Source organism: Diceros bicornis, chromosome 15 (assembly GCF_020826845.1).
Source record: "Diceros bicornis minor isolate mBicDic1 chromosome 15, mDicBic1.mat.cur, whole genome shotgun sequence".
Lineage (NCBI taxonomy): Eukaryota > Metazoa > Chordata > Mammalia > Perissodactyla > Rhinocerotidae > Diceros > Diceros bicornis.
The window spans coordinates 28948056-28961553 of record NC_080754.1 but is presented as its reverse complement, the minus strand read 5'-3'; the positions used below and the strand labels follow the sequence as shown (position 1 = coordinate 28961553).

At 52.5% G+C, this 13498-nt stretch overlaps 2 protein-coding genes across 2 annotated transcripts in view; both read right to left on the bottom strand.

Annotated features, from left to right (window-relative positions):
• Positions 1–12870, bottom strand: part of SENP5 (SUMO specific peptidase 5) — a 155695-nt gene extending 142825 nt beyond the window's left edge. Inside the window, exon 1 of the mRNA XM_058556051.1 lies at positions 12847–12870. Within this exon, the coding sequence (XP_058412034.1) occupies positions 12847–12857 (11 nt within the window). The 5' untranslated portion in view covers positions 12858–12870. The remainder of the gene's footprint in view (positions 1–12846) is intronic.
• LOC131414840 (palmitoyltransferase ZDHHC19-like) lies at positions 2090–9975 on the bottom strand. Its single transcript, XM_058556062.1, has 6 exons — positions 9816–9975; positions 9350–9471; positions 8677–8816; positions 8078–8250; positions 7580–7685; positions 2090–2179 (listed from the first exon to the last, which is right to left on the bottom strand). Exons 1-6 carry the CDS (start codon positions 9959–9961, stop codon positions 2090–2092), a joined length of 777 nt encoding a protein of 258 aa, XP_058412045.1. The 5' UTR covers positions 9962–9975.
• Positions 12871–13498: the final 628 nt, after the last annotated feature.

The following is a 13498-nucleotide window of genomic DNA, read 5'->3' as shown; positions in this document are numbered from 1 at the left end:
CCACCTGATTTCATCCTCATAGGACCTGCCAGGAAGGGACCATTATTTCCCACTCTCAGCCTCACTCACTGCCCACTGGAGGATTCACCGTTTGACATGGTTCCCTCCTTCTCTCTGCCCCTACCCAGAGGTCTGCTGGCTCCCAGAGTCTAGGACACGCCCCCCACCGCCAGACACAGGACTAGAACCAGCATCTGACTCCCCAACAGGAGGGAGTGACCAAGGTGAGACCCACTTGGAGGAATGATGCAGGGTGGACTGTGATGGAGCACACCCCACTCCTCCACTTCCCTGTCTTGAGGCCGCAGGAGGGCACACTCCTAGCCTGAGGGCCAGCCACAACCCACACAGGAGCCTCCTGTGCTGCCAGGCTGGAGCTGGCCAGGCTGGGCGAATTCCCAAGCAGCGCGCGCCCCCTGCAGTCAGACAGGGTGGCCGCAGGGCAGAGGCCAGGACTTGGCTAGGCCGACATCCAGGCACTGCTGGGTTTTCTCTTCCATCATCTCCAGTCCTCGCTTTGGTTGTTATGGTTTCCCCGTTTGAAGGGTGAGAGAAATGTTCAGTGTCTTGCACAAGATCACAGAGCCAGCCAATATTGAACCCTGGCTGCCCCCACCCCGGGTCTTTGTCTCAGCCCCCAGAGGCCCCCTCACCGCCCCACTCCCTTGATCCCAACACACAGTGCAGCAGGGCAGCTGTAGGAGGCAGGCAAAGGGTGTTTAATGGGCTTTCAGGGGTCTCGGCACTCTCGCCAAGGGACTGGGCAAGGATAGGGCTCAGAGAGCCTCCACGTGGGGCTCAGGAGGTGAGGCTCAGGTGCCGGGTCTCCTGGCATCTCCGGGTGCAAATGGGTGAGAGGCAGATCGAGCCGCCTCTGGGGCCTGAGCAGCAGGGGCCACACTGGGCCGGCTGGCGTGCATCTAAACACAGAGTGGAGGAGGTCAGCTCCTCAAAGGTGCCGGCCCCACACCGCATGACCCACCAGCTCGGGAGCAAGAAACTGTCCAAGGTGCCACCCCCCTAGGCAGAGCCAAGGGAGTGGGCAGGACCCACAGAACATCACTGCAGGGGCCCTGTGGGCGGGGCTTGTGAATTACCTTCCCCGCAGCAGTCCTAAAGCTCCACTGCCACCTGTTTCAAACATTGAGCTTCAGGTTAAAAGTTGCCCGTAAATAAATGAATCCGCCCCCCAAAATTATTGCCCACTGGCCTAGTCTCAATCCTCATTCATGGCTAAGGAAACTGAGGCCCAGAAAGGGTAAGGGACTGGCCCAAGGGCAACGAGCAAGTGAGTGGTGTGGTCTCTTCCCTTTGTTTCTCCAGGGACCCCTGGTGTAGTCTGCAGGCCTGTGACTCTACTTTCAACGCTCCGCTGGCCTATGATCCGCCGCCCTCGAGCTCGGAGTGTTCCAGCTTCAGCACCAGCGAAACATGGAGGGGGGCTTTCCCTAAACCTGTACAATCTTCAGATGCCCTTTCCCAACACGACGGGCGCATGCGCATGTGTGGGCACAAACACACACACACCCACACACGCGCCCCTTACCTCCTGGAGGGCTGCAGCCTCACCAATCCCTGGGGGATCGTGCTCTGCTTGGTGCAGATCCAGAGGTTGGACCTGGCGGCCAGACCCCAGCCCAGGGAGGGCTTCCGGAATAGGCATGGAGGGGCACGTCGGGAAGTGCAGGTTCCGCGTGGGCACCCAGTCAGGCCCCACCACTCTCTGCAGCCCGACAGCTTCGGCCATGTACCTGGGGAGCAACAAGCCAGATGGAGGTGGTCGTGACCCTCCTTGCCTGGTGCCCCTCATCTTAGGCAGGACAAGTCCCAGCGCTCGTCACCACGAGGAGCTGGGGCCTGTCTCATCCAGGCTGCAATGCCCTCTACCCCCATTTCTTGGGGCAAGAACCCACAGAGGCAAGGAAGTGGGGGCTCCAAATCTCCCACAAGGCCCTGGGGAAAACCCCAAAACAATAGGAAGAATGAGCGGAAGGACCTGGAAGCTCTGCTAAGGGGCCAGGCGAGATGACCCAGCTTCACCCCACCCCACCAGCCCCAGGGCCACCACTCAGGCCTCTGGTTTGCCAACTCACTTGGGTCCCAGCGCTGCACAAAGTGTCCAATACCAGTTTTTGCCACAGCCAAGGTCGAAAGGGTTGTGTCCATGTAGGTATTGGTACTGGAGGGGGCGAGGGTGGGAAGAGGAGCTCAGATCAAGCAGGACTGGGCAGGCCGCCCCCACTGCCCTCCCTGAGCCGGTCAGCTCAGCCCAGGGCTGCAGCAAGACTCCAAGGGCGGGGAAGCCGCAAGGGTCAGCCAAGGCCTCCCCCAACCCACTTCCGAGGAGCTCTCTCCACGCGACCCCTGGCCCCGCACCCCCAACTCCTGCCGCCTCAGGGATCCCGCACCACCTGGTACCCCCTTTGGCAGCATCCTCCCCCTCTCTGTCTCCTTTGGCCACACACATCCTCCTGCTGCCTCCTTCCAAATATGCTTTCAGATCTGCCTTGTTCTATCAAGCTGCTCCAAAGACGGCTCCACACCCCGCTCCCCCTACTTCTCTGCTTTCCCACCACTCATTACATCCAAACTTGTGCCTTCACTGAATTTCACTATCTGGAAGGGCAGTGCTTTCGGGCCCAATCATATTTCCTACCCAAACTCACATGGCCCTGGAAATCGGGGTTCAAAGTCCTGAGCGCCTAGTGCAGTAAAGGTCAAGACGAAAGTTCAAGTCCTCTCCTGGACACACTTGACCCAGCTCTCGTCCTCCCCGCCCTCCACCCACCAGCCTCATCCCCTCCTCCTCCCCAGCGCAGGCCGACTCTCACCCCGACTTCAAGCGCCCTAGCTACAAAGTGCTGGTCACGACCGAAAGGGGCCCAGGAGCACATCCGCCCACCACCAGCTCTCCTGTGTCCCATGCCCCTGTCACAAAGACGTTGATCTTCAACACTATTCTCCACCAAAATGAACCAGGACCCCAGGCAGGGCAGCTGAGCCCTGGGGGAGGAAAAGTCAAGACAGCTCCAGAATGTCCCATTGTGGCCAAAACCAACACCAACCATTGTGAGAGTTTGAGTTCTGCGTCCTTTAGGGTGTTTAAAGCATTTAAGGGAAACTAAAAGCTTAAAAGACTTTGATTAAATTTACATTCAAAATTTCAAATTTAGAGAAATATATTTTCATTCATGAGATGTATATGGAGCATAGGAAAATGCTGATTGTTCAGTGCTTCAAGGAATGATAGCTGTTGAAGGAATTTGTAAGAACTGACTAATACAGCAGAGCACCGTGCTCCCCCACATGGCCCCTCTCAACTGGGAACGGAAGCCAGCAGCTCTGAGCTTCCCACACTGTCCCTTCTCACTGGCTCCAGACCCGGGTCTCCTGCTTCCATTGCGAGTCTCCAACGCCCTCACTCTCCACAGGCCCAGAGCAAAGTGTGCGTCTTCTTGTCCCGCCTCCAGCCCAACTCCCTGCTGCCTCTGCTCTCTCGGTTCTTCCCCAGGGTTTATGGCATCAGGCTTCTCTCTCTCTCTCTCTCTCTCTCTCTCTCTTTCTTTCTCTTCCGCCCAAAGCCCCATGCATTCCTTTGTCTGCAGGTTCACTCTTTGCTCATAAATATTTTGAGGCTTCAACAATGTTCCGGGCACTGCGCTGGGGACAGAGGACACACCATGAACAACAAAGCCAGTCGTAACTTTCAGGGTGGAGAGGGCAGCTGGGGGTGGCAGAGCAGCAGGGAGAGGGGATCAGCGAGAAGAGCAGGCAGCCTAGGGCAAGACTCCACGGTGCAGGCCGAGGAGCATCAGCCAGGTGAGCAGAGGGAGCGGGACCCCGAGAGCCTGGGGCAGGGCCATGGCAGCTGCGTTCCGTTCCCCATGGGGCTGTGTGCGGCCAGGAAAGATCAATCTGAGGACTGCCCGCTGGCTGTGGCCTCGTGGAGAGCGCAGCATCACCGTGACAGTGAGGACAGAGGCTGAAGTGGGATGAGGAAGGTGAAGAACGATGCTAGTGAGCACAGCCAACTCTGTCAGAAACTCCGGCTGTGCCGAGGGGAGAGTATGACAGTTGGAGTGGAGGCCTGTGACGTTAACGGAGATTTGCTTTGTTTGTAAGATGAGAGAGACATGAAGACGTGGCAATGATGATGCCAAGGAACGGTAATAATAACAACAACAAAGTCTAGGACACTTACTTGTACCAGCCATTGTGCTATGTGTCTTACACATATTAACCCATGCGGCCTCCTTTTACAGATGGGGAAACTGAGGCACCAGGTGGCCAAGCAGTACTCCTAAGATCTCCATGTTGGCATGTTGTGGAGCTGGCAAGTGAATTTACATCGTCTGGCTCCAGAGCCCTTACTATGAACCACTAAGCAAGTGGCCCCAGCAGAAGCTGCAGTCAGGGGATGCAGGCGGGAAGGGAACAAAGTGGAGGTTTGTGAAGGATGCCTGAAATGGGATCTGCAGGTGATGGGAAAGAGCCCTGCCTGGTGAATCACAGAGTGTAGACCCCAGTCGGGCTTCTTAAGGGTGGAGACCCCGGACTGGAAGAACCCCATGCGGAGCAGTGCAGGGGGCGCAGGGGTTAGGTCCCGACCCGAGGCTGAAGAACCATAGGATGTGGGAAGGGACAGTGCTGCCCAAGAGAGGCTGAAATGATGGACTGAGGATGGAGAGAGAAGGCATGCAGACAACAGGGGGCTGATGAGGAAGGGATGAGCAGAGGCGTCACACGGGAGCTGTGAACCAAATACGGGGGGGAGCGATGGAGTGGTGATGGGAAGGATGGGAGGAGGTGGGCACAGAGGGCTCCTCTGTCCTTTCAGCTGCCTCGGTGTCTCCAGCCCCTCCCTCATCACTGTGGCCCACTACAGTCTTCCTAAAAAAGCCTTTACTCAAGTCCCTGTCCTGCTGAAGGAAACCCACGGCAAGGATCTCCACTTTTACCACTCCACCTGCCACTGTAGCGGAGGGCCGAGACAGTGCAGGAAGACAAGAAAAAGAAATAAAGCCAGACACGCTGGAAAGGGGGAAATGAAACTGTCCTTATTCACAGATGACATGAATTTTGAGGTAGAATCAACAAAAAGGCTACTAGAACTTATAAGTCAATCCAGAAAAATTCCAAGATCCGAGACAAACATACAAAAGTCCACTGTATTTTCTAACAATAATAAGCAAATGTAAATTCAATTTTGCAAAAAATTTATAAGAGCACAAAAAACAAGGAAATACTTAGAAAACATCTAACACAAGGTATGCAAGCTGTATATGCTGAAAACTACACAACACTAAGGAAAGACATCAAAGAAGACCTGAATATGGAGAGGTATCCCATTTTCGTGGATTAAAAGATCAATACTGTTAAAAGGTCCATTTTCCAAAGCGGTCTATAGGTTCAATGCAATCCAAGTGAAAATCTCAGCAAACTTAGTTCTAGCAATTGACAAGCTGATTCTTAATTTATATGGAAAATCAAAGGAACTAGGATAGCCACAAGAACTCTGAAAAAAAGAACAAAGTTGGAGATGTCACATTGTGTCATTTCATGACTTCATAGAAAGCTACCAGTGAAGACAGTGTGGTAGTGGCAAAAAAAGAGACAGTTCAGAAATACACCCACATCTATATAGTCAATTGATTTTTGAGGAATGTGCAAAGACAACTCAACAGAAAAAGGACTGTCTTTTCAACAAATGCTCTTGGAACAACCCACACGCAAAACTATAAGTCTTGACTCATACCCTGCTTCATATCCAAAATTTAACCCAAAATGAATAGGAGGCCTAAAGAGAAAACCTAAAACTATAAAACTTCTAGAAGAAAACATAGGAGAAAATCTTGGTGACCGCGGTTTAGGCAAAGATTTCTTAATTACAACACCAAAACACAAGCCATTGAAGACAAAACTGAAAACGCTCTTGATCCAAATTGAACACTTCTGATCTTGGACAAACACTGGCAAGAAAATAAGGCCAAAGGCTGGGAAAAGACTGCAAAACACGTAGCTGAATCTAGAAGATAGAAAGAACTCTTTAAATCTAATACTAAGAAGACAACATAATTTTTTGAATGGGCAAACGATTGGAACAGACATTTAATCAAAGATATACAGATGGCAAATAAGAACATGAAAGGATGCTCAACAGCATTAGTCACTAGGAAGATGCAAATTCAAACCACAATGAGATACCACTACACGTTTCTTAGACTAGCTACAACGGAAAATCAGAAAACAAAAAAAGGTGACAATGCCAAATGTTAATGAGCATGCAGAAGCAACTGGATTTCCCATGCACTGCTTGTGGGAATGCAAAAGGGTACAGCCATTTTGGAAGACAATTTGGCACTTTCTTATCAAGTTAAACATTCAGTTACTGTCTAACCCAGCAATGCCACTCTTAAGAATTGACTCAAAGAAATGAAAACTTATCTTCCCATGCCTGTACACGAATGTTTATAGCCACTTTCTTTATGATCCCCAAAACCCAGAAACAACCCAAATATCCTTCCGTTGGCAAATGGATAAGTAAGCTGTGGTACATCCATATGAGGGAATAGTACACAGCAAGAGAAAGGAGGAAAGAACTCCTACGGGCAGCAATGTGGAGGAATCTCAAATGCATTATGCTAAGTGCAAGACACCAGACTCAAAAGGCTATGATTTCATCCACACGAGACTCTGGACAAGGAAAGACAAGAGGGATAGAAGACAAATCAGTGGTTGCCAGGGGCAACAAGTATGGGGAGAAACCCACTACAAAAGGGGCTTCAGAGAATTGTGGGGGGTGATGGAACTGTTCTAAATCTTAATTATGGAAGTGGTTGCAGGACTGTATGCATTTGTCAAAACCTAAAAATGGGTGAATTTTACTCCATGTTAAAAAAAAAAAACAAAACCTGTCCTGGCTTCCAGGTTTCCACCACACCAAGAGAAGGCTCCAGCTGACTTTCGTGCCTTTTCCATCTGGCCCGAGCCCAGCAGTCCACTTGGTTTCCCATCCACTTTCTGCTCCAATTACAACTGTCCCCTCAGCATCCTCAACATTCCACAAACTTTCCGGCTTCCCTGCCTTTTTGCAAGCTCTGCCCCTCACCTGCAACGCCCTTCGCTCTGCCTTCTGCCCCCAAACCCTCTACACCGCGGTCCTCTCTGAACTCTCCATTCCCTCTGAGTCTGCGCTGCGCTGCACAGCACAGGGCAGGCCCCTCTCTCAATGTGCACGGGCGAAGGGCGGGAGATTCTCTGACTTCAGGGGCCTTATCAACAGGAGCTCAGGATGGGGCCTCCCTCACCTCCATGCCCAGCCTTCAAAATAACGGATGCGCAGCCTAGCACTCACTAGGCCCTCGACGCAGTGCACCTGGGAGGGAGAGGGACCCCCGAGCCCCTAGAGGAGGTGAGATCTGAGCTGAATCTGGGCCTCAAGGCCTCACGAGGCACCTTCAAGGGAGGTCAGGCCATGAGGACCAGGGCGGGGGAGAAAGGGCGGAAAGTGTGGAGGTCCTGAAGGCCCAAGGTGACCGCCCAGAGACCGCTTTCGTGGCGCCCCCGGAGACCCGCGTACCTTGTCCTCGTAGGAGCGCTGGGCGGTGCTCACCGACCTGGCCTTCATCAGCAGAAGCACCAAGAGAGGCACCAGGAAGCCGGCAGCGGGGACCACTACGACGATGCTGCCCACGAGCTAAGGAGCTGCGCCCGCAATGGACCTCCCGGGCCGGGACCCTCACCCCGACTCCGGCCCTGACAGACCCGTGCACGACCAGCCAGTCCATCCTCTCCCCACCCACCACCCCTGGTAAACCTCACCCCCCCTGCCGACCTGGTCTCCGTGCCACCCTCAGCGTCCTCCATCCAAGACCCCGCTAGATTGCCCACGCACCGCAGTGCCTCCTAGCCCCACCCATCACCCTTACCCTACCACCCTCCCCTGGTCCAGACTGGTCCTCCCCAGGGGGTTTCTCTCTAACCCCGCCCACCACTCGCCCGCCCCCGGGACCCCGCCCTTCGGCTGTCCTCGCCCTGCCCACAGCTCGCCAAGTGGACCCTGCAGCCTGGTGGATACGCGATGACCTTGTCAATGGAGAAGGGCAGGTGGGTGGTGCGCAGGAGGAAGACCATGCAGGTGACAAGCATGGAGCCCAAATACAAGCATAGGCACAGGAGGAGCAGGATGAACAAGCCCAAGTTCCGGTGACCTATGCAATTGTTCACCCACCTGCAGTGGTGGTCGAAGTCCTGAGCGAGAGGGAGAGGGGGCAGCGTTCTGGACACCAGAAGAGGACAGGTCAAGCTCCCCGGGCCAGGCCTACAGCCAGCCGTGGGGCCCTTGGGCATCTAGTGTCAGCCAGCCCTGGGGTAGGACAGGGGTGCCTTTCCTCCCCCTGGCCTGACCAGGCTCAGCATAGATGTCGATGCTCCTGGGTGTGTCAGCACCTGGGTCGGCAGGGGCCAGCCTCCCAGGACAGGTGCAGGCAGGGAGGCAGTGAGCTGCATGAGTGACCAAGAGTGGCTGGGAGTTACTGCCACCCTTGGCCTTAGCAGTCCCGGAAGTGGTTTGAGGTCTGCTACTGGTCCCCTGTGCAAGTGGGCCTCCTGGTCCCAGGCAGGTGCAGAGCGGGTGGGGGTGTGGGCCAGAAGGGGGCAGATGAGAGGGGCGCTCACCTCCACACAGATGTTGCACCAGGGGCAGTGGTAGGTCCGCGGCGGGCGGTGGAAGCAGCACTGTGGGCACCACTGCAGGCGGAAGGCTATGTGCTTCGCCCAAACCACACGCACCGTCCTGGGGCCCTGTTCGTTGGAGCCTGGCATGGGAAGAGGATTGGGCAGCGGCAGGAGCCCTTCGTCACACTGCTGCTGCCAGGGTGAGGGCCGCCCCGCAGCATCACTGGCCTAGGCAAGGAGGTGTGCAGGGGAATCCTAGTCCGCACTGAGGAAGCTGACCAAACTCAGAGAGGCTGGCAGTCCAAGGGAAGGTAGACTTCCAGCCAGAGGACTTCTGTGAGAACGCAGGCCTTTGGAACTGTCAGTGATGTAAGGAGTGTGTGCAGTGGGAAGGAAGAAGACACAACTGAGTGGTTGCCAAGAGCTGGCTTCTCTTCCCAGCCTGCCCTGGCCCTGCCTCCAAGGCAACTGGAAAGCCTCCAGAATCCTGTTGTACCGCATCTCGGTGGCTTGGGAAATGAAGCAACAGAAGCAGGGCCCAAGTGAAGGGGATGTGGGGTGACGGGGTCTTGAGGCCCGAGGAGGGGACAAGGGAGGAGCACTTTAGGAATCTTCCCTGCACGCAGGACCCTTTAGGGTGCTACCTCCTTCTCCCAGGGGCCCGAGAGCTCACCTTGGTGCAAGATACCAGGGTCGGAGATGTTTAGAAACATGAGAATGCCGAAGGTGAGGACGAAGAGGGGTCCTGTGACAACAGGAAAGGCCCACTCCCCATTCTGGGCCAGCCATCTGCAACTGAGACCAGAGCAGGACTCAGCGCTGACCCTGGAGTCCCAAAGCTCCGCGAGGGACTCACTCCACCTGGTCCGGACTCACAGACCTCAAAGCCTGCTCTAAATAGCCAGGGCGGTGACAGACCCAGAGAGGCTCCACCAAATGTCACCCAATACTCCTAGCCACCAACAGCTCCCAAAGGCACCAAGCACTCTATGCCTCTGTGCCTTTGCGCATTGGTTCCCACTGCCTAGAATATCCTCCCTTCCCTGACGCCTCTTCTGCACTTCCCCTGTCCGGACTCTCATGATCTGTCTTCCTTTCTGACTCTGTAAGAAACCTGCCGGCTTGTGTGGGAGACTCACGGGAAACCAAAGAAGAGTCCACTGACAGCGACCAGCAGGACTCCACTGAAGGCAGCGAGCAGGCTCGGGACGAGCCAGGGAATTGGGACCTGAGGCGGGGGATGGCGCCCCTTCGTGAGGGGCATGCCATCCTCCCAGAGCCGCATGGCCGGACCTCTGGTGCCCACAGGCTCCCTCCCTGATACTGGCTCCGAGAGCCCTATGTTCCCAGCGAACGCTGAGGCCATAGTGAGCTCAGAAGCCTCAGCCCAGGGTGGAAGGCAAGAAGTCCCAGTGTGACATCACAGAGGATGAGGAGAATGTGGACTAGGGGCTCTGCAGCCTGTGACTGTCACTTCCCACAGCAACCACCCCACCCCCACCCGTGCTGGGGACTGAGAGGTCCTGCCCCTGTGAGCTTGGCTTGCACACCACATGAGATTACACAAACACATGGGGAGAAGGAGGTGATTCCAATCTCCCTCTCAGGCAAAGTGCCAATAGAAGCCAACAGTGCTCATTGCTCATCTGTCTGCAGTTTTTCCTTTGGACTCTTCTAAAATTATACTTTGGGGGAGGGGGCAGCAAAATAATTTCGCAGGCTTCCTCTTTCCAGGCTTTTCATGACACAATTCTGGTCGATGAGATATAAGTGGATGTGTGTTCAGGGTTTCTAGAACAGCTTTTGCCTTCCTGATAAAGGGAGAAAGGACACAGGTGGCACAGCTCTGTTCCTTCTTCCTGTCTTGAACCTAGATGTGCTGGCCCGGGGGGCCCCTTTGACCCGTTAGCCAGCCCCTCAACAAGCTACACAGACAACATGTGAGGACCTTGTTGAGTCACTGCCCCAGCCTTGACTCCTTCCCCCTGAGCTGCGTATTATTTGAGAAAATAACTGGCTTCTCTCTTACGTGCAGCTGACAGTTGTCATTCGTTTTAGCCACTGAGCGTCTGAACCCCTCTGTGTTTGGAAGATTCCCCCAACTGGGACCCAGGGGCCACCAATGAGCCTCAGAGCATCTACCACCGACCGACTGGGGAGTCTTGGCCGACAGGCAGCCACCGCACTCATTTTCAGAGCTCCTGCGTGTTGAAGTGTAGTGGCCATTTTGGAGGTCACTTCAATTTCAACAGTGATTGTATTACTCGTGGACATGGGCCAAATATGTATTTCCAAGGTTCCTGCTTTGCTTTAAAAGCTTAGGCTGATAGTGAATGGGAGTAATTGAACTAGAACATTCTGAGAAAGTTAATTTGATTGAAAACAGAGAGCAGGGGACGGACCTGTGGCGTAGTGGTTAAGTTCGACGTGCTCTGCTTCGTCGGCCCAGGCTTTGCGGGTTCGGATGCCGTGCACAGACCTACACCGCCTGTCAGCCTGACTGTGGTGTCGACCCACATGCAAAAGAGAGGAAGAATGACACATTTCTTCGCCCAGGGCTAATCTTCCTCAATCAAAAAAAAGAGGCAGATTGGCAACGGATGTCAGCTCAGTGTGAATCTTCCTCAGAACAAAAAGAAGACAGCACAAGTCCCTCATCAACTCACAATGATTGTTACTTTTAGTTTCTTGTCTATAGAAATGTTATGTTTCTTCCTGATGTTCAAATTAAGAGGTTGAAATCCATGTAGAAGAATATTGTCTTATAATTTGCTTGATAAAATTATATTTTAAAAACTAAAGTTTAAAGCTTTAGAATTTTCATTTGTCAGAATTTTGTATAACTCTATATTTCTATGCACATTTAAAATACCTACATACAGAGAGATAAAAACTTTTAAAGGTATATGTATAACAGAGAGAAAGAATTGGTAGCCTGCAAGAGAAATGACCTTTGAATAACAGTCTGTTGTCAACACGATACAGTAAAAAGTCCTTATTTGCTTTCTGCCTATTCTACCCAGTGGTAGACAGTCATTATCTCAGCGAAAACCTAAGTGAGTCATCTGAACGGGGTCTATTCACGTACATGCTTTTTTGCTGTTTTGAGACATGTTATGACCATAGACAATTCTAAACAAATTAGTAGAATGATAGGAGAGTCCTCACTTCTAACAAAAACGGAAAATGCCGAATGTTTGTCATGGTACCTTCTGCTATACCATGTAAAGGGCTGCTAGTCTGATGAATAACACGGCCAACACTATGACGCTTTCTTATCCTCAGGCACCAGGACTCATATAGAGCAACAGCTCTCTGATGTTGCTGTTTTCTGACGCTGAGCTCCAAATTCAGAAGAACAAAATTGACCTTGTGTCTTTTTGGCTGCTAGGTACACCACAGGCTGGCTCCGCCATCTCAGAACCCATGACATGGCACTCTCAAGCATCAAAGAATGTGAAAAACATAGAGATAGAACGAGCGTGCTCCATATTTTCTTCGTGTGCTCAATGACATTCTAAGCACTGCCTTACTTATTGGCCCCACATTGTGGGGTAAACTGATAAATTAGAAAGATGATTTCATGTCGGTTTTCTATTGGTAAAGTCTTATCAATGTGAATAAGTTTTCACTAATTTGGATCCTCTTGCAGAGTCAGGAAGAGCACATTCGAAGTCAAGTGCACGGCCCAACACAGAGACTGTCAACAAACTGGCCTCTAAGAATATATATATATATTTTTTTGGAGAGGAAGATCAGCCCTGTGCTAACATTTGCCAATCCTCCTTTTTTTATTTTTATTTATTTTTTTGCTGAGGAAGACTGGTCCTGGGCCCACATCCGTGCCCGACTCCCTCCACTTTATATGGGACGCCGCCACAGCACGGCTTGCCAAGCGGTGCGTCGGTGCGTGCCCGGGATCCGAACCGGCGAACCCTGGGCCGCCGCAGCAGAGCGCACGCACTCGACCGCTTGTGCCACCGGGCCGGCCCCATAAGAATATTTTATTCCTTGGTTTACAACACTTATGTCAATTGGCAGCCGTTGTGGCACACGCTTTACATAACAGATGCCTCAGTGTTTTCACTGCCCATTAATCCATTTTCTCCTCAGATTAATTACCAGTTAAGTCTTCATGGAACAATTACAGGGACCCATGCACTTATGTACCTCACCTCCATAGAGATTCCACTCTTCTCCATCTGATAATGTTGGCCTGTGTAAGAAGTTGCCCTGCATTGTCATCAACACATGCTTTCTCTGCTCCCTTCATTTTTGCCTGAAGGTCCCTGCCAGAAGCTACTGGCCAGAGATTAGGTCTTCTGGAAGAAAATCAGAGAGGTGCAGCCTGAGAGAGGGATACAGAGAACAGATCCATGCTTACAGCCTTCCTAGAAGAAGCTGATGTGCCCACCAGAGCACACACCGGGGGGATCTGACACTCGGGACTCCAGGACTCCAGGGTCCAGCAACAGATGACTTGAGGAACACAGATTGTTGAGCCTGGGTTGACAGAAAGAGAATTCACAACATATGACTGAGTGACGCCCATGAGGGAAATCTGACGGTGCCTATTTGTTTCAGAATTTGTGGCTTCTTGTTTCAGAATTCTGTGGACCAGTTTTACTGTTTTCTTTTCTGATGAGCATACAATAAGGTCCCTTTTTATACTTTGTGTTCCGTCTCCAAACCCTGAATTTCACAAGCTATGACCATGACTATGACAATGGTCAAACTTAGCTGACTATTGCTGTTTAATTTAAATCTTTCCTTGATTGACATATTCATCCAAAATATATGGAAAGAACGATCCTTTTTGAAA